The sequence below is a fragment of the Suncus etruscus genome, chromosome 7 (genome assembly GCF_024139225.1).
Source record: "Suncus etruscus isolate mSunEtr1 chromosome 7, mSunEtr1.pri.cur, whole genome shotgun sequence".
In the NCBI taxonomy this organism is placed as follows: Eukaryota; Metazoa; Chordata; class Mammalia; order Eulipotyphla; family Soricidae; genus Suncus; species Suncus etruscus.
Genome location: NC_064854.1, coordinates 55,685,459 through 55,705,431, shown reverse-complemented (window position 1 = coordinate 55,705,431; position 19,973 = coordinate 55,685,459). Strand labels below are relative to the sequence as shown.

Genomic DNA, 19,973 nt, shown 5'->3' with positions numbered 1-19,973 from the left:
AGGCAAACGCCTTACCTCCATGCTATCTCTCCAGCCCCGCTTGGGTCATTCTTGGCAGTGCTTTGGGAACTGGGCAGTGACTAGAGATTAAACCCACGTGATTCCATATAGGCAAGCTTTCTATACTATCTCTCCAGTTCTTAGATTATATTCTTTATTTGCTATATACTTCATTCTGCCTTTGTAAAAATCAAGCCGTTTCAGAAAGTTTTGAGAAGTGATATAGTAAACTGTTATAGGTATGGATAGAAAACATATTGAAAGCTCTTATATTTAACATATATCATCACTGCACTTTTTACATAATTATTTTTAGTAGACACATGCAGAAAATCATTGAAGTCTTTTTCCCCTTGATTTTTATTATAGCTGTGATTTACCAAGTTTTTCATAATACGGTTGTTTCAGGCCTTAAATATTTCAACATCAATCCCACCACCAGTGTTCCTAATCTCCCACCTATCACCCCAGCCTGCCTCCATGCATGTACAAATTGAAATAGTGTTTATTACAACACAAAGGCAAATAGAATGATCAAACTTAGAACAGCACAGTTCAGATTGAAATGATTGTGTTCTCTCTCTCTCTCTCTCTCTCTCTCTCTCTCTCCTCTCTCTCTCTCTCTCTCTCTCTCTCTCTCTCTCTCTCTCTCTCTCTCTCTCTCTCTCTCTCTTCCTCTCTCCTCTCTCCTCTCTCCTCTCTCCTCTCTCCTCTCCCTCCATGGTGTTAATAAAGACAAAGTCTGAAGGTTTACTGGGCTCTGGTTGGTGCTAGTTGATCCTTCCATGTTTATGCTCACTAAGTTTGGGACATTCCTATGGAACTTTCTCATCAGATTTTCTGTGATCCTCCTGGGCTGACACTCCTCTAAGATCATGAGGAATAAATTTGGTGGCTTGGAAGATTGGAAGTTTGATAAGATTAAATTACTGAGAGCTCGGTTCTTTGGAGAGTGTTGGGGTGGCTTTGGGCTGTTGTAGTTCATGTAGAGAGGAAGCTGTGCCCCACCCCCCCTTTTTTTTTTAGAGAATGCACAGAGGGATAGGCCTGTATACCCTGGGCAGTAGGGGTAGCCATTATTTTCTTTTGGAGCTTGGTGGAGGGGGCAGGTTGTTGTTCTGCTGGGAAGATGGTTGCGGTGGGCTGGGGCTGAGTTCAAGTCTTTTTCTTAGAAATCATCCAGAAATTCAATTCATTTGGAACTGTGTTTCTCTACCTCTGAGGCTGAGTGTGCCTCTCAGGACATTTGGCAGTAGCTGGAGACCTTTCTTTTTCTTTTTTTTTTTTTTTTTTCTTTTGGGCCACACCCGGCGGTGCTCAGGGGTTACTCCTGGCTGTCTGCTCAGAAATAGCTCCTGGCAGGCAAGGGGGTCATATGGGACACTGGGATTCAAACCAACCACCTTAGGTCCTGGGTCGGCTGCTTGCAAGGCAAATACCACTGTGTTATCTCTCTGGGCCCAGCTGGAGACTTTTCATTGCCAAAGTGTAATGGTATTGGGTGGAGAGAGGCCACAGATCTACCGAAAACCCTGTAAGACAGAGCCAAATTCCCCGCAACAATAAACAACCCTCTCCTAAGTACCAATAATGCCAAGGCTGAAAAACCCTGACCTATAGTATCTCAAGTCATTTGAGTTGCTTATGATTGAACATTGTGCTACTGCCTATTCCTGTGTGGAAGAAATGAGCAGCAAAACCTTAAGAAACAAGTGTGTCCTAGGCTTTTGGAATGTGTGGATGATGTATTAGGAGACTCACTTATGAAAAAGTTAGGAAAGTCACCTGGAACTGATCTTTTTCGAGTACAGATTTGGTTTTGTATAATTTTTTTTTGTTTGTTTTTGGGCCAGACCCTGTGATGCTCAGGGGTTACTCCTGGCTATGCGCTACAAAATTGCTCCTGGCTTAAGGGACCATATGGAACTCTGGGGGATCGAACCGCAGTCACTCCTCGGTTAGCATGTGCAGGCAGATGCCTTACCGCTTGTGCTACCTCTCAGGCCCCCAGTTTTGTATAATTTTAAAAGTGTTAGAACATCACCAACAAATGTCTACCTAGGGGCCGGAGCAGTGGCGCAAGATGTAAGGCATCCGCCTTGCGTGCGCTAGCCTAGGACAGACCAAGGTTCAAGTCCCCCCTCCTGTGTCCCATATGGTCCCCCAAGCCAGGGGTGATTTCTGAGCGCATAGCCAGGAGTAACCTCTGAGCGTCACTGGGTGTGCCCCCCCCCCCAAATCTACCTAATTCTAATGCTCCTCATTTATTGTCACTATGTACCATAAATGATGCAGTGAAAGATTTGTAATGCACTTTGGTCACAATAAAAATTAAAAAAAAAATCTACCTAATTCTAGTGTAAAAGAAACTTCAATCTCATCTTTTGTTTGTTTGTTTGTTTTTGGGCCACACCCAATGATGCTCAGGGGTTACTACTGGGTATGTGCTCAGAAATCGCCCCTGGCTTGGGAGACCATATGGGTAGCCGGGGATCGAACTGTGGTCCGTCCTAGGTTAACATGTGCAAACACCACTTGTACCACTGCTCCTGCCCCATTCAATCTTATCGTATTCCCTTACCTTCTTTTCCTTTTGCTGCTATTGAGATAACCGTGTGTGTTTGTGAGAGGTGGTGGGGAAGAGAGGAGAGAAGGGAAGGGGAGGGGAGGAGAAGAAAACAGAAGGAAAGAGTAGAAAAGAAAACGAGCTCAAGCTCATACATATCTCCCCGAGGCTGCATACCTGCCTTGGGTGCAGCTCTCTGGTGCTCACCGCTGGCCCTCACGATTGCTTTGTGCTGTGTCAGATCACATGCTTCGCTCCTTGCTGCATCCCTGGGGTCTTTGGCACCAGACTCCATGAATCATGGATTGAACTTGTGGCCTCACTGCAAGGTGGGAAGGTGGGACAATGAGGTTGTCCCTGCACCCCTAGGTTCTGGTTTTGAAATAACTATTTCATACTATTTGAAATTGGAAATGGGAGCAAATATTCCTTGATTTATAAGGGCTGCCTTTCTGGCCAGCTTTCCACAAACCTGTCATGGCCTATGTCCTTAGATTAAGCTCTTCCTCAGTTTTACACAGTGACAACTTGGATCTTGCTCTTTTCCTCTTTTTCCATTTTGAGTGGGGAAAGGGGTGTGCAGTGCAGTGTAGAATGGGGAAGGACATGGTTTGTACTGCATGAGAACACTGTTAATCTTTTCTAAATAGTCATCCCTGGAACTCAGTATTTTTTTTTTTTTTTGGTTTTTGGGCCACACCCGGTGGTACTCAGGGGTTACTCCTGGCTGTCTGCTCAGAAATAGCTCCTGGCAGGCACAGGGGACCATATGGGACACTGGGATTCAAACCAACCACCTTTGGTCCTGGATCGGCTGCTTGCAAGGCAAACACCATTGTGCTATCTCTCCGGGCCCGGAACTCAGTATTTTTTATTTGACTCTCATTGTTAGTGGTCACAATAGACATGGCTCCAGCTTCTCCCAGTGGCTGAGCTCCTAGACCTGAGTTGGATCCTTCCTTAGACCACCTTGCTTTATGCAGTTCTCTCTTCTTGATCACAACCGGCTGCACTCGGGGTTACTCCTGGCTTTGCACATAGAAATCACCCCTGGCAGGCTCGGGGGACCATATGGGATGCCAGGAATCAAACCACCGTCTGTCCTAGGTTGGCTTGCGTGCAAGGCAAACACCCTACCACTGTGCTTTCTCTCGGCCCTTGATATTTTATTTTATTTTTGGTTTTGGTTTTTGGGTCACACCCAGCAGTGCTCAGGGTTACTCCTGGTTCTATGCTCAGAAATCGCTCCTGGCAGGCTCGGGGGACCATATGGGGTGCCGGGATTCAAACCACCAAACTACTGCATGCAAGGCAAACACCTTACCTACATGCTATCTCTCTGGCCACTTTTTTTTTTTAATTTTGGGGACACACCTGGCAGTGCTCAGCTCTTAATCCTTGGTCTACACTCAGATAACTTCTGTTGGGCTTGGGGACTTTATGGGGTAACAGCAGTTGAACGTCAGATTGGCCAGGTCCAGGATCAGCGCCTTATCTTTGTACTATCTCTCTAGCTCCCAAGTTCTCTCTTCTCTTGCCCTAAAGGTGTGCTTCCTCAAGTGGAACCTCCCATTTTTGTTCCAGACAAGCCGCTGGCAGAAAGATTCTGTATAGGCCCTTATAGTAACTTGTTTAGGCCTTTCAGGAGACCAATCGGTCTCTGCTGTGTCTTTTCAGTCGTGAACACAGTTGCCAACAATACCGGGTGATACTTCTGGTCAAGTTTCAGGAAAGCGTGACTCACTGCAGGACACTGGACTCCCAATTGTCACTCTGGATAGTTCACCGTCTTTTGCCAGGGGCAGATAGAAGGATGAGGTGCACACACCCTTCCTCATTCATAGCTGCTCTGGTGCTGAATGGTTTTTCCTGAGGAGAGTGGGGTTACAAGTGACAGTAACTTAAAAATGATAAGGGGTGTGAACGTTTTTCTTCCTCACAGTCCAAATACCCTGTCAAGAGTGAGTTTTGAAGTTCAGCTTTAAGAGTCTCTGGACTTCAATTGGAGTAAAGCTGTTATTGCTGAAAGACTCCTAATTCATCAGCCTGTTACCGACTGAGAATTAAAAACCTCTAATTTATAGTGATTCCAGGCTCCCAGACAGAAAAAATGGGTCCTTCATCACTGATGAGCTCTTTTTTTTTTTTTTTTTTTTTTTTTACTTTTGGGGAGAAAGCATGGATCCCACTTGTGCCCCTTGGAGACCACCCAATAGCTGTAACTCCAGAATCATGTATTCTGCATTCATTGCTCCATTTTTTTAAATTTTTATTTATTTTTTTTGGTTTTTGGGCCACACCTGTTTGACTCTCAGGGGTTACTCCTGGCTATGCGCTCAGAAATCGCCCCTGGCTTGGGGGGACCATATGGGACGCCAGGGGAATCAAACCTCGGTCTGTCCTATGCTAGCGCTTGCAAGGCAGACACCTTACCTCTAGCATCACCTTCCCGGCCCTCATTGCTCCATTTTTATACTTCTGGGAGTTGGGCAGGTCATGGCCAAAGGCTCCAGCTATTCTTGTCCCCTAGTAAAGAGCTAAAATACTCAGTTCTTTCCTACTGCAGGGAGGGAATGCTCTGTTAACTGGCTCCAGTCTGTCTCTGCAGTTTACAGTCCCTATTTTATCTCTCCCTCTCTGTTGTCCTTTCTCTTCGTACTGTGCATGTTTTTGCCAGAACTTAACCATTCTTACCATGCCCACTTGCTCATATCTCCATCTTCACAAGTTTCATTTTTTTTTTCACCAGAACATCATTCACTGTTTAGTCTCCCTTTGTCTACAACTTTCTCCTTCTGGGACTCACCTCTCAGAAGTTTATGAAGGCTCCTCTGATGTTTCCTCCCCAGCACATAGTGCGAAGGAATGTGAGGACCTTTGCTTGGCTGGCTGGGTGGGAGAGAAGACAGAAGGAGGAGATTTTTAGGAAGAAACCCTTTTCCGAACCTTCCAGTGCTTCCGCTCCCTAAATCGACTAGAACCTTTTGAATCCCCCATGCCTACATTAAGGGACAGCAATCTGATGGCCCTCCCTATTTAGAGCGCCTTCTGGCATCTCAGGAAGAAATGTCTTAGTTCTCAGCACCTGAATGGCATATTCTAGTGAAAAAGCAGGGTGAAAATTTATAGACTGGAAACTTTCTCTTTTTCTCAAGTTTGGTTTGGGGACTGAACCTGGTAGTACTTAGGGATTACTACTCCTGCCTTTGTGCTCCAGGGCTTTTCTCTCTGCTGCTTGGTGTCCACATACCGCTGGGGATAGAATTTGGGCCTCTTGTGTGCAAGACCCATGATTTACTCATTGGGCTCTCCTACTTTCTTCGGTGTTCCTGCCACCTTGACTTCAGATATGTCAGCCCCATGCACTCCAGTTGTTTTTGTCACTGCACACAGGAAGCTGGTTTGGGCCACATGCATCGCAGCATGGCTGACAGAGCAGAGCTCCGCCCTCACACATTAACACTTGTGGTTTCACAGAGGCCGGGTGACATGTGATCATCACCTGTCGCTCTGCTGAGCACAGATTGAATCCTACTCCACATTTCAGCTCGGCCGCTGGGGCCAGTAATGTTTGCTGCCAACCTTGACACTGGTGACTGACCATGGCCCCAAGCCAGAGTAGGATTGATTGAGAGTTAGTGATGGGGTCAGGTGCGAGCTCTGTGGTGGCTGCATTTGGTTCATGCTGTGAACTAGTCTGTTGGGTGACACAAATTGGTAGAAATGGCTTCTCTCCTGTCTTTCAAATCCACAAGAGGTCTGTGGGAACTAAAAAAAAAAAAAAACAAAATACCGAAACTATTACATCTAAAGCATGCTTCATTGTAGTATTCTCCTTAGGGGGATTTCTGAGGCATTTGGAAGGAATCCTATATAAATATTGAGGAGCCATTGTACTTGAAGTCAGCACATTGGGAACCATTTGTTGAGACTCCTGAATTCAGCAGGGATAAATAACATGTCCATGTCTCTTGCTCTGTTCCTGAACCAAACTCAGGAGGTCATTTATCTGATCATTGAGAAATCAGTCTTTTCAAGGCCTGTAGCTTCAAAGTCCAGGCAGTGTCCTTTGGCAGTGACAGACTTCACCCGTCCTGCCACCTCTCCATACCATTCCTGCTTCTCCTCTCTCCTTTCCATTGTTCAATTTTAAGCACTGCCTGAGCACTGAATGAAGGAGTCTGCTGTTTCTTTGTACATTCTGTCTGTGGCATCTTGCCTTATCAGCATCCATTGGAAGGAAAGAGGGAGAGAAGCACCTTTTGCATTCCATCTCTGTTACACACAAGCTGCCCTCATTTGTACAGGATTTAAACCTGGGCTACGGACTGACACTACTGTGAGTTCAACCAGGCCCGTGTTGGCCCAGAATTACTGCATCTATAGTGTTGGGACTGGCTCCCCATTGTTTCCTTTTTTCTGCTTTGTGGTTTGTGGCTCTCCCCTCTTGTCTGCTTTGGAAGGTTAAGACAACTGTCCCTGTCTCTCTGTAGTTAAATTCTCACTGACTGCCATGCTGTCCATGCTTGCTTCTGAAGAAGCCTCAGCAAATATTTTGGTGGAGGTACATGTGGTTGGGCTCCAGGTTGCTGCAAGGTGACCACTGGCGCCACCTATTGGTGGAAGTGATGCACTTTATTGAGGGTTCAACTTTCCTAAGACAAGGGCTTTAAGTTGAGCTTGTCTGTAATTGAGGAAGACTTAAAAGGTCCCCATCTGCCTTATATTTGAAAGTTATAAATACAGCCTTCAAACAGGAAGGTTGTAAGTATAGCAAAGAAAACTGTTATGTATGTCCTTGAAACAAGTTCACTAGTTTTTAATGTTTTGTTCCATTTCTTTATCATATATTTCTTTCTCTTGTACACACACACACACACACACACACACACACACACACACACACACACACACACACACACACACACACACTCCCTCTCTCTCTTTTCTTTTTTTCCTTTTAATTTTTTTTTGGCCAACACCCAGCAATTCTCAGGGGTTACTTCTGCACGCAGGAATCACTCCAGGCAATCTTTGAGGAACCATATGGGATGCCGGGGGGGGGGGGGGGGTAGAACTCAACTCTGCTGCTTGCAAGACCCATGCTCTCCTGCTGTACTATCACTTAAGCCTGGACACTTGAGCTTTTCTTTTGAACTGTTTGAGATTAGTTTTTGGATATCTCGTACCCCTTTACCTCTTAATACTTCTGTTTTGTTCTGTTTATTGTTTTAAAGGTTATGTGCAGGATTGAGAAGTCCCTACTGACTATGCTCATGAGGTTCACGTATGCCAGAGATAGAACTTGGGCCTCCTGCATGCCCAGCCCATCAAGCTGTCTCTGACCCCTCACTTTTATTTTGCAAGGAACCAGAATTCATTCTGGAGGCTGCAGGGCAATAGCCAGCGTTGTGTTGAGCCCCCAAATCTGCACCCCCAGTTAACAGATGTCCATTATATCTTATTTCTGGTCTCTGGCTGCTTAGGAGCAGCACTGCTGGGCCTTTCCTCCCTCCCAACCTTAGTTCTGACCCTAGGCCTGGCCTGCATCTTGCCTGGAGGGTGTTTCTGTACAGTCTGTGAGTTCCCTGCAGCGCCTTCCAGGCCAACGCAGGTCACTTTGTGGCTGCCTGACATGTTTTCTCATGCCATCAGGTTGTGTCACACTTTTAATTGCTACCGTGCATGGTGGTTTTGTTTATTTTAGTCCAAATGTATAGTATTAGGAGCTAAGTGGACTTTTATGGGCTTGTCTTCTCGGAATGTTGAGTGGTTAGGGTGCACCACACCTTTCAAGCCTCACCACACAAGAGTGTCACCCAAATTCCTCGACAACCTGTATTTTGTGCCAGGCCTCCAAGCTCATTTATGTATATGTATTTATCTATTATAATGGCACACTGGGCAGCAGATCCTCCTCATCCTGCCTTCTATGCTGGAGCTGGAAATGGGCCTGGAAGAACATTATTTAGGAAAACTCATTCTCCAAATGTTCTAATATTTAGTGGTTTGCGAGCGTCTTTCACTATAGGCAATTAGTTTTAGGACTTGGATACTTGGACAAAGTATCCACTACTATTATAGACCAGAATAAATGTAACAAAAGCGATCCTGAAAGGCTTAAGTACAGAGAGTCTTTTCTTGACTTCAGGCTAAAAGCCTCAGTTCAAGTGAATTCTTTAAGAAGCTCCCTTCTTCTCCTGGAGCACTCCTGTCTGGCTCCCTAGGCTGAGGGATACCTACAGAGCACCAACACATCCCTCTTGTTCTGTCAAGGTCAGTCACAGCAGGTGGAAAGCACCCTTTCTTCTCTCCTTGTCTCCTTCCTTACAGCACAAGAGCTTAGTTTACTTGTCCTGAAAAATTATTGTTCATACAATGTGGAGTAGGCACTAAATATTTTGGCACTAAATATTTTGAAATAAAGGCCCGGAGAGATAGCACAGCGGCGTTTGCCTTGCAAGCAGCCGATCCAGGACCAAAGGTGGTTGGTTCGAATCCCGGTGTCCCATATGGTCCCCCGTGCCTGCCAGGAGCTATTTCTGAGCAGACAGCCAGGAGTAACCCCTGAGCAACACCGGGTGTGGCCCAAAAACCAAAAAAAAAAAAAAAAATAATAATAATAATTGAAATAAAATATTTAGTGATATTTTTGGGTTCATAATTCCTAAATGATTGAGGGAATATCCTTGCTAGGAAACCCCTGACTTGGAACTTTATTTATTTATTTATTTATTTATATTGGTTTTTGGGTCACACCTGGTGGTGCTCAGGATTACTCCTGGCTCTGCGCTCAGAAATCACTCCTGGCAGGCATGGGGGACCATATGAGATGCCGGGATTCAATCCCCCTTTGTCCTGGATTGGTTGTTTGCAAGGCAAACACCCTACCCCTGTGCTATCTCTCCGGCCCCCTGACTTAGAACTTTAGATAGACTTGAACAGTGTTTTTATTGATGGTTCTTGGGTTACACTGCCATAACTGCCATAAAAGGGGTCTTTCCCTTTAAAATGATCCCCTAGTATTATTTTTTGGAGGGGTTTTGGGTCATACCCGGTGGCGCTCAGGGTTTACTTCTGGCTTTACGCTTCAAAATCGCTCCTGGGCAGGCACAGGGGACCATATGGGATGCCAGGAATCGACGGGGGTCTGTCCGGGGTTGGACTCGTGCAAGGTAAATGCCCCACCACTGTTCTATTGCTCTGGCCTCTGATCCCCCTGTTATTTAGAAGCAGTAAACCCCCAGCTTGAGTGCAGAGGTTGCTGCTGCTGTTGCTGTTTCTTCTGGTGGTTTTTCTCAGACATTGACTGCATTTCCCAGATAGCTCTGCTGAAAAATGGCTGCTTTGCCCTGTTGCTTCTTCTGGCTGTCCCTCTTCTCTGGTCCTCTATCTCCCCTCCCACCTCACTCTCTCTCCACTCTCTCTCCTCTTTCTCCCCCTCTCGTTGGCTGTAAGGTTCCTGGCTTCCCTACCCTGCCTATTCCCCCATTAAAACCAGTCTCCAGAAAAATCTGTTCTCAGTCATGCCAAGCAGCCTCTGACAATGGAGATTCTGTGGTTTACAGTTCTGTTCATGGTTCATCATATGCATGATTCCAACACCACCCCTATCACCAGTACCTACCTGGCCCCTCTCTCAGGCCTCCCTCACCTTTGCCTTTTGTTGTGCATCTTTAGGTACACATATGAGAGATCTGTTCTTTTCCTTGTCTTCACCCAGCATGGGATCTTCTAGTTCTTTCTTAGTGTATATATATATATATATATATATATATATATATATATATATATATATATCCACATACATACACACTGCAACTTGGCTTATTCATCTAGATGGGATTATTTATTTATTTACTTATTTGGGAGGGGACCTGCTAGCTTTTAAGAATTACTCCTGGCTCTGTTCTCAGAAATTACTCCTGGCAGTCTTGGGACCATATGGGATGCCGGAATCAAGCCCAGGTTTGGCTGTGTACAAGGCAAATGCCCTCCTCACTATACTATTTCTCTGGCTCCTAGATGGGATTTTTTTTTTTAATGAACTCTGTTTTACTAAGGATAAATGAAATAATTTCAAATTGTATACCGTTTTTGTTTTGTTTTGTTTTGGGGTCAGATCCAGTGGTGCTCAGGGGTTACTCCTGGCTCTGTGCTCAGAAATCGCTCCTGGCAGGCACTGGGGACCATATGGGATGCCGGGATTCGAACCACCATTCGTCCTGGATTGGCTGCTTACAAGGCCTTACCACTGTGCTATCTCTCCAGGCCCTCAAGTTTGACTGAATTAATAAAATAATTTATTAGTCACCATGGTATCTTTTATGGATATCTCTTATGGGACTATTGTCACTTTGAGAGGGGGTACGCTACTCTCTGGCTTTGTGACCCTTGGTGGTGCTCAGAGTTTATTTGTGGCACCAAAGAGTGAATCTGAGTTGGCTGCTTGCATTTCTCCTGCACTCCTTGTACTGAGATTTTAAGCTATAGTGTATAGGCAGGTCGGTTGTATTTTGTCTGCATTTCTCGAGAGGTTTACTAATTTCTATTTCATTACAATTTTCCTTGTTGTCTGACTCTTATAGAGTGTATTTGGTAAAATGATTAGAGGTCTTGCACATAATATGCCTAATAATGAAAGCATGGTTAGTGAGAAGTCAGTTTGACTGTAATCTCTCATTTATTTTATTTGTTCAGAAGAGTATTAGTGAACTCTCTTTGGAATTCTCAGAACTGGGGCAAGGATGTGTGGCTCAGCAGTAGAGCACATCCCTTGCATGTGTGAAACCCTGGGTAGATCTCCCATATTGCAGAAGAAGAAACAAAGTTTCAGAAGAAACTGAAGTAGGAAAACCATCTGATAGAAGCAGAGGCTGTGGTGATGTTGCTTGGCCCTTCTGAGGCTCTGCTTCCCCAGGGCAGTGGAGAGTGAGCACTGTGAGGCAGCACTTGGTCTGATAGATGGAGCCCTTCAGTGTGCCAACATGCCAAGGTTCAAGACTGGCAGCCGGCCTTGTGCTCCCTGTGCTGGGTGAGGGTGCTGGGTAGGTGCTGCTGCACTCAGTATTAAGTTGTTGATGTAAATACACTTCTAAAGAGCTATGAATAATACTGTCTTGAATGTATTCTTGCAGTCCTTTTGCAGTGATTTTTAATGATATGGCCTTAATTTTTAATAGTTTCACTTGGATTTTAACGACATTTTAAGAGCAGGCAAAGAAAGCTTGAGTCTTCATTATTGTAATTTATAAATATGTTAGGATTTATTCTCAGCCTGTGTTGCCTCTTTTGTTTTGTTTTGTTTTTGTTTTTGTTTTGGGTCACACCTCACCTCGCTCAGAGGTTATTCCTGGCTCTGTGCTCAGAAATCGCTCCTGGCAGGCTCAGGGGACCGTATGGGATGCCAGGATTCAAACCACCGACCTTCTGTATGCAAGGCAAATGCCTTACCTCCATGCTATCTCTTCAGCCCCCCTGTGTTGCCTCTTTTCTAGTAAAAATTATATATATTTTGAAAGAGCCTGGTAGATTAAGGTTACATTTCCTATTACAATCAGATCACTTTTTTCCTAACACCAGGGGGCACTCTTGATTTACAACAGTGCTTCTCAATTATTTTCTGTCATGCCCCCCTAGGAAGAAGAAAACATTTTTCGAGCCCCTCTCGTGACTGTAAATAATATCTTTATTAAAAAAAATTTTAACCTGCAAAACAAAAATATATAAAGTAATTTGAGCTGATTTTTTAATCAGAGGTGATGTCTGGATTAATGGCTACAATGAGCACATTTTGCAATGCATAGCTTTTTTTTGTATTTTTTTTTTTTTTTTTTTTGTGGTTTTTGGGTCACACCCGGCAGTGCTCAGGGATTATTCCTGGCTCCAGGCTCAGAAATTGTTCCTGGCAGGCACGGGGGACCATATGGGATGCCGGGATTTGAACCGATGACCTCCTGCATGAAAGGCAAACGCCTTACCTCCATGCTATCTCTCCGGCCCCCAATGCATAGCTTTTTGATGCGGGGTTTGAAGCAGGACACAGCAACTCTCAGCTCCAGAGACATATAGAGACATAAGTACCGGGGCTTAGCTTGTTAAGACAGTGTTTGCTGAGGTCGAATGTGCCCCCATTTACAGAGCATCACGCCCCCCCTGGGGGTCGTGCCCCACTATTTGAGAACCACTGATTTACAGATTTCTGTCTAATTTAATTATGCTTACTTTGTGGAATGGAAGAATTAATTTGAAAACTCTTCACTGCAAATTGAGTGTTACCTTTAGAGAGAATTTTTGATTATCAAACTTATTTTGTATAGCAGTGAAATATAAATTGATCCTTAATGTCATGTCATTCTTAAAATTTGTAAAATAAAACTATAGGGAAAACTAAAATATATATATTTTTCATTTTTACATCTTTTAAGTGGGGTTTAAAGCCCTTATTTTGTTTGTTTTGGGCCACCCCTAACAGTGCTCAGGGGTTCCTTCTGGCTCTGCTCTCAGGAATCGCTCTTGGTGGGCTCGGGGAACCATATATTCTGGGGATAGAACCCAGCTCAGCTACAGGCAAAGCAAGTGCCCGACGTGCTGTACTATCATTCTGGCCCGAAAGGTACTTTATTTCTAATACTTGGTGTTTTAAAATGATAGCATCCGACTGCTCTAGCCATATCTGGAGAGAGATGTGACTGTCACCCTAGCTGCTGCACTCTGTCCTTTTAGGGCATCTGTGTGCTCTCAGTGTTTGTGATTAGGATTTAGGTGAGGTTTTACACAGGCAGGGCTTATTCCTGACTCTGTGCTCAGGGGACCATATGGTGCCAGGGATCGAATGGGGAGTCAGATACAGACGAGGCAAATATCTATTTGGGGGGGGGGGGTTTGGGCCACACCAGGTGATGCTCAGGGGTTACTCCTGGCTATGTGCTCAGAAGTCAATCCTGGCTTGGGGGACCATATGGGACGCCGGGGGATCGAACTGCGGTCCATCCTAGGCTAGTGCTGGCTAGGTAGACACCTTACCTCTAGCGCCACCATGCCAGCCCCTAGGCAAATATCTTAACCCCACCTGTATACTCTCTCCAATCCTCCTTTTGTTAAATCTCAAATGGAAGTTTTAAAATTCTAAAAACATTTTAAAGGTGGAAATCTGCTTTCTCTGCCTTGCTACTGAAGAATTTGATGGTAACATAGTAGAACTGCAGTTCGGGCTCTTTGCAATGGTTGGGAACAACAGAGATTGTGTGCCAAGGCCCTGATGCTTTCATGGGAATGAATTAGAAATTTGTCCCCAGCCGCCGGCTTTGGCTTCTTGACCTGGGTCTGGGCAGAGATTGGCTTTTCGACTTCTGTTTCTCATGCATCTGCTACTGTGTTTGTTTTCCAGAGGTGACAATGCCTTTGTGGCCTTGGACGTGAAGGAGTCACTCCTCTGTGCTGCTGCCAGGGCTGATGAGGGAAGCATGGACCTGATGAACGGGCAGGCGGGCAACTCCAACATCGCTGCTACTGTGTCCGAGGTGAGCTGGGGTGTTCTTTTGGCACTTGCGCTGTTCGGTCATGTGAAGGAAAGAACTTCACCCTTAGAAATTTTTTTGGGGGGGGGTTGTTTTTTGTTTCTTCTGTTTTTTTGGGGGGGAGGTATTTATTTATTTGGGGGGGGTTGGGCCACACCAGGCAGCGCTCAGGGGTTACTCCTGGCTATCTGCTCAGAAATAGCTCCTGGCAGGCACAGGTGACCATATGGGATGCTGGGATTTGGATTCGAACTAACCACCTTAGGTCCTGGATTGGCTGCTTGCAAGGCAAACATACTGTGTTATCTCTCTGGCTGAGGGGGGGGATAGGTATTTAAACCTTACTCCTGGTGTAGTGCTCAGGGCACTATATGTAGTACTGGGGGATTGAACCTAACCTTGCTTTGCTGCAGGCAAAGCTAGTGCCCTAGCCCTCTGTGCTGGATCTCTGGGCCCTGTTATTTATTTATTTATTTATTTATTTATTTATTTATTTATTTATTTAGGGGTTTTTGGGTCATACCCGACGGTGCTCAGGACTTACTCCTGGCTCAGATATCGCTCCGGGCAGGCACGGGGAACCATATGGTATACTGGAATTCGAACCAGCAATCCATCCTGGATTGGCTGCATGCAAGGCAAATGTCCTACTGCTGTGCTGTCTCTTCTGTATTGTTCTTTGTTTGTTTTGTTTTTTTTGGGTCACACCTGGCAGCACTCAGGAGTTACTCCTGGCTCTGTGCTTAGAAGTCAATCCTGGCAGGCTCAGGGAACCATATGGGATGGTGAGATTCAAACCGGGGTCTGTCCTTGCATGTTGGCCACATGCAAGAAAAACCTTATACCGCTGTGTTATCGCTCTGGTCCTGTTGTTATTTTTTTTAAATGACAATTTTTCTACTTTGTTTTTAAAACTCCTTAAGACTTGAGAAATGTATAGCTTATATCTCAGGAAGCAGTTCCTGCACTCAAGATCCATGGCAGCTTGTGATGACTTAACACCCCTGCTGGACTTAAATTTTAAAGGCCACATAGACATTTATTTTTACATTTTTATTGAGACCATTGTGAATTACAAGTCCTTCATAGCTGTATTTCAGGCATATAGTGACAGTGAATTAAGGCCATTCCCACTACCAGTGTTGGTCTCCTTCACCAGAGTTCCCAGCGTGCTTTCCATACCTTCATCCTTAGTCCCCTGGTTTACCAGTGTAACAAGTCTATTTTGTGTTTTGATTTAGTTTGAGCCTCGATTGACTTTGACTTAGGTATATAGTTCCAACCATTTTTTTTCTCAACCAATGCACCTGAGACCACTTAGCCCCTGAGCCCCATCCACTTTTATTTATTTTTCTCAATTTGTAGAAAGACATAGAAATATGAGGTAAAACAAAGTGATACGTGTCCCAAGGTTCTCACATTGACATTTTTTTTTAAGCCTACAGCACCCGGTATTTCCAGGCGGTCTCCCATCCAAGTACAGTCACATTGACTTTTTTTTTTTTTTTTTTGGTTTTTGGGCCACACCCGACGTTGCTCAGGGGTTACTCCTGGCTGTCTACTCAGAGATAGCTCCTGGCAGGCACGGGGGACCATATGGGACACCGGGATTCGAACCAACCACCTTTGGTCCTGGATCGGCTGCTTGCAAGGCAAACGCCGCTGTGCTATCTCTCCGGGCCCCACATTGACATTTTTAAAGGTGTTCCCCTTACCTCTCCCCCCACCCCCCGCCATAATCCTTGCAAGCAAGCAGAAGTACTCAGTGAGGAAAAGTAGTATCCTTTGATTTGGGGTGATTCACTTTAGTCACCTTATGTACCCCCAGATTCCTTCCCTGCCTGTGGAAACTGGCCAGGGAGCCTTAGATGGCATCTGATGAAGGTGGCTGGAAGCACAGTGAGGGTGAATGGGGCATGACAGCGTGAAGCAGTGTTCATGATTTTGTGCTTCTTCCCTTTCTAAATCAGTTCGGCATGGTCCTTATTGTTGGTAGCTAGATCATTACTTCCTTACTCTCATTCTTACCCTTTTCTTCATCCCAGAAAAATAAAACTACTCTGTCTCATTAACTTGTGGTTATATCCTCATCTTTTTTTTTTGGTTTTTGGGCCACACCCATTTGACGCTCAGGGGTTACTCCTGGCTATGCGCTCAGAAATCGCCCCTGGCTTGGGGGAACCATATGGGACACTGGGGGATCGAACCATGGTCCGTCCTATGCTAGCGCTTGCAAGGCAGACACCTTACCTCTAGCGCCACCTTCCCAGCCCCTATATCCTCATCTTTGCACCCACTTACAGAGGCTGAGAAGGCCTCTGCACCTAGCCATGGATATAGATGAATGTCTCTGGAGCTTGTTCAGGCACTATGATAAAGTGCAAGGGTCTGTCTGTCTGTTTGTCTGTCTATCTCAAGCGCACACACACCCCCCCAACACAAGCACACACACACCCCAACACACACCCTAAACACACCCCAACACACACACACATACACACACATACACACAAATTCTAGGCTTTCCTCAAAATGACTGAAATCTTTTCCCTAATGCATCTAACTGCAACCAGTCATCTACTTGAAATGTACATTCTGATGAGACAATAACTATGTCTGGCTGATGTTCACCTAGACCCACAGCTTTCCCCACTTCTATTATGTTTGCCTCTAGCAGTTGTTTTGCCTGCAATGCCTTCCCATTTTGGTGGGCCTCTCTTTCTCAAAGGAGATTTGCTTGTCTTTCAAAACCTATTTCAGATACTGTGATTTGAACATAGATTATTTCTCCCCCATCTTTTTTTGTTTGTTTGTTTTTGTTTTCGGGCCACACCTATTTGATGCTCAGGGGTTACACCTGGCTATGTGCTCAGAAATTGCCCCTAGCTTGGAGGGACCATATGGGACACCGGGGGAGTGAACCACGGTCTTTCCTTGGCTATCGCTTGCAAAGCAGACACCTTCCCTCTATCGCCACCTCACCGGCCCTGTTCCCGCCCCCCCACCCCCCATCTTCTAAAGGATCAAATTGTCTCCTGTTTGGGGGGATTGCCACACCCTACTGGCTCTGCTTGGAAGTTTGGGGTGTGGGGAAGAAATCATTCCTAACATTGCTTAAGGGCTCACATAAAGCAGGGGATTAAGTCTGGTCTGTCTGTATGCAAAGCTGGCACTCAGGTCAGTGAGCTCCCTCTGGGGCCCCCAGGAACCTCCCCAACTTTTAACATTATACTTGACTGGAGAGATAGTATAGCTGGGGGTTATCTTACCTTGCATTCTCCTGATTCTGGTTCAATCTTTGGCACCTGTGCACTGCCTGGTGTGCCCGCCTCAGTCTAAACTAAACCAAAACAGAAAAATGACATAGCTTGAGGAGGGTGGGAGCCTTGGGCTCTGAAGCTAGTGCTGGATCTGCAGCTTCCAATGGGCTTTGTCCAGGCTACTGAGCATGTTCAGTGCCTGATGCACGGCGTTGGTCAATCCACATTCTGAGTTTATGCCTCATTTCTAGTACATTGATGTGAAACGTTTTACGATTCATTTATAAGGTGCCGGTGTGATAGCACAGCAGTAGGGCTATTGCCTTACACGCAGCCAATCTGGGATGGACCTGGGTTTGATTCCCGGCATCCCGTATGATCCCCCCCCCCCCCCCCCCCGAGCCTGCCAGGGGCGATTTCTAAGTGCAGAGCCAGGAGTAATCCCTGAGCACCGCTGGGTGTGACCCAAAAAAACAAACAAACAAAAAAGATTAATTTATAAGATTTCAAAATCTCCATTGTCTTCATTGTCAGCACTTAAAAAATGTTGCTTTCATTTTAACAGAAAAGCAGCAGTTCTGAGTCCTTAAGTGACAAAGGTTCGGAGTTGAAGAAAAGCTTTGATGCAGTGGTGTTTGATGTTCTGAAGGTCACACCAGAGGAATATGCAGTGAGTTGCCCCCTTTTTCTTTCTCCAGCTTATTTATTTTTGACACAATCTATTCACATTTTAGCTACTGAGTAGAATTTATAGGCCCAGTATTTGGGGCTGGGGCAGGGGATGGGACACAGCTGGAACAAGTACAGGGGTGAAGCCAGTGTCAGTACAGTTACAGATGAGTGCCTTATGGTTCTTGAGGGGACCCTGCAGTGTCAGGAATTGACTTCAGGCCTATTGCTTGTAAAGGTTGAGCCTTTCCTTGGCTCTGTTTCTTACCTTGCTGTGTACTGTTATATATGCCTATATATGACAGCAACCTGCTGTCCTCTCTGGGCTGTGTCCACAGCCTGCCCTTCTCCACTGACAGTGAGCAAGGTGCTTTCTCCCTTTTGCTGTCTAGGTCTGCAGTATATTTGGTCCTAGTAGGGCAGACTCGGTGTATCATGGCTTTTCGCTTTACAACTATGACCAGCAGGAAAATAGTCCCTAGAAATGACACAAGCCACTGCTGGTGAGAGGAACTTAATAGTCACCACAGAAACACTGCTTCATGAACCTGTAGACCCGTTTATTTAAGTTATTACTTGATCTAAATTTTATATACATCTTTGATTTTCTGTTTTGTTTGTTTTGATTTTGAGGGTCCCATCTGTCAATGCTCAGGGCTTTCTCCAGGCTCTCTGTTCATGGGTCACTCCTGTCAGGGCTCAAGGGACCATCTGGAATGCTGGATATTGAACCCAGGTTGTCTATGTGCAAGGCAAACGCCCACTGTACTATGGGCTCTTTTACGTATTTTTTGGTGAGGAACTTCTAGCTGTACTTAGGCGAGCCAGCAGTTCTCAGTCAATGGGGCCAGAGAGTTGAGAAATTAAGTCAGCTCAGTGCTTGGGTTTGGAGACGTGGTGCTGGCTGGACCAGCAGGGCTGGGAGATACCAGGGCCACACACAGTTCGATCTGACCCGACAGCCCTCTCCCAGACTCTGGATGTACAAATAGTTGAAATCATTTTTATCTTTTCTTTTTTTTGGGGGGTGGGATTCTTTAGTCACACCTGGTGGTGCTCAGGGGTTAGTTACTCTTGGCTCTGCACTCAGGGGTCATTTCTAACAGTGTTCAGGGTACCATATGGGATACTGGGGATCAAATTCTGGTCAGCCACATGCAAGGCCCTACCCACTGTCCTAGCATCCTTCTGACTTTCATTTATCTCAAGATTATTACCTTCCTGGGAGCCGGGAGTCTAGCAGGAGGAGGTTTGGTAGGCCCACGCCATGCCGGAGGCCTGCTTGGCCAGGCCTAGGGGGGGTGCGGGATTTGGGTAACCCCAGCACCCCTCGGCCACCTTGCTCCAGATCTCCAGGGCTTCCCCGGGCCACACGCCTGGGCAAGCCGGTGAGTTGGGTCCCTTGGTGGAGCTTGAAGGTACCCTAGGCCTTCCCCCACTATCCATGCGGCTCCTTAGGGAGGGTCTGGGTGGGGCTCTGAACTTCTGTTCTCCCAGCTTCTTGAAGGATCTCTCCTTCCTGGGAGCCGGGAGTCTAGCAGGAGGAGGTTTGGCTGGCACTGGTAATCTCTGTCCAGTCTACATTTTCAAGATCGCCCCCGCGCGCACAAGAAACATTAATAGTACTCTCACAAGAAACATAGTACTCACTATCATTGAATTATGTTTTTATGTATGCAGAATGTCCATTTTGTACTCTGCCCTTTTGCATACCCCTTCATAAGTTCATACTTCTCTTTAACTTCTTTAACTCCTATCATCATTACTCCTTTTTTACCCTTTCTAACTTAAGTACTGTTGAGTCCTAATTCACAGACCAAAGTGGTGCCCTAGAGTTAACACCCACCCAACTATTTTAAAAGGCATAAAAAGGACACATATCTTTTCAACATTTTATGGGTGTTTTCTTTGACGGCTATAACTTTTGCTAAATACTTTCTTATACAGTGATGATCCCCC

The 19,973-nt window shown here is 45.6% G+C and overlaps 1 protein-coding gene across 2 annotated transcripts in view; it reads left to right on the top strand.

The window, feature by feature from the left end:
* Positions 1 to 19,973, top strand: part of RALGPS2 (Ral GEF with PH domain and SH3 binding motif 2) — a 443,748-nt gene that overhangs the window by 344,762 nt on the left and 79,013 nt on the right. Inside the window, exons 2-3 of one of the 2 annotated variants that reach the window (XM_049776394.1) lie at positions 13,956 to 14,088; positions 17,911 to 18,015. The exons of the other annotated variant lie outside the window; for it this stretch is intronic. Coding sequence (XP_049632351.1) covers positions 14,032 to 14,088; positions 17,911 to 18,015 — 162 coding nt within the window. The 5' untranslated portion in view covers positions 13,956 to 14,031. The remainder of the gene's footprint in view (positions 1 to 13,955; positions 14,089 to 17,910; positions 18,016 to 19,973) is intronic. 2 annotated transcript variants of the gene reach the window in all.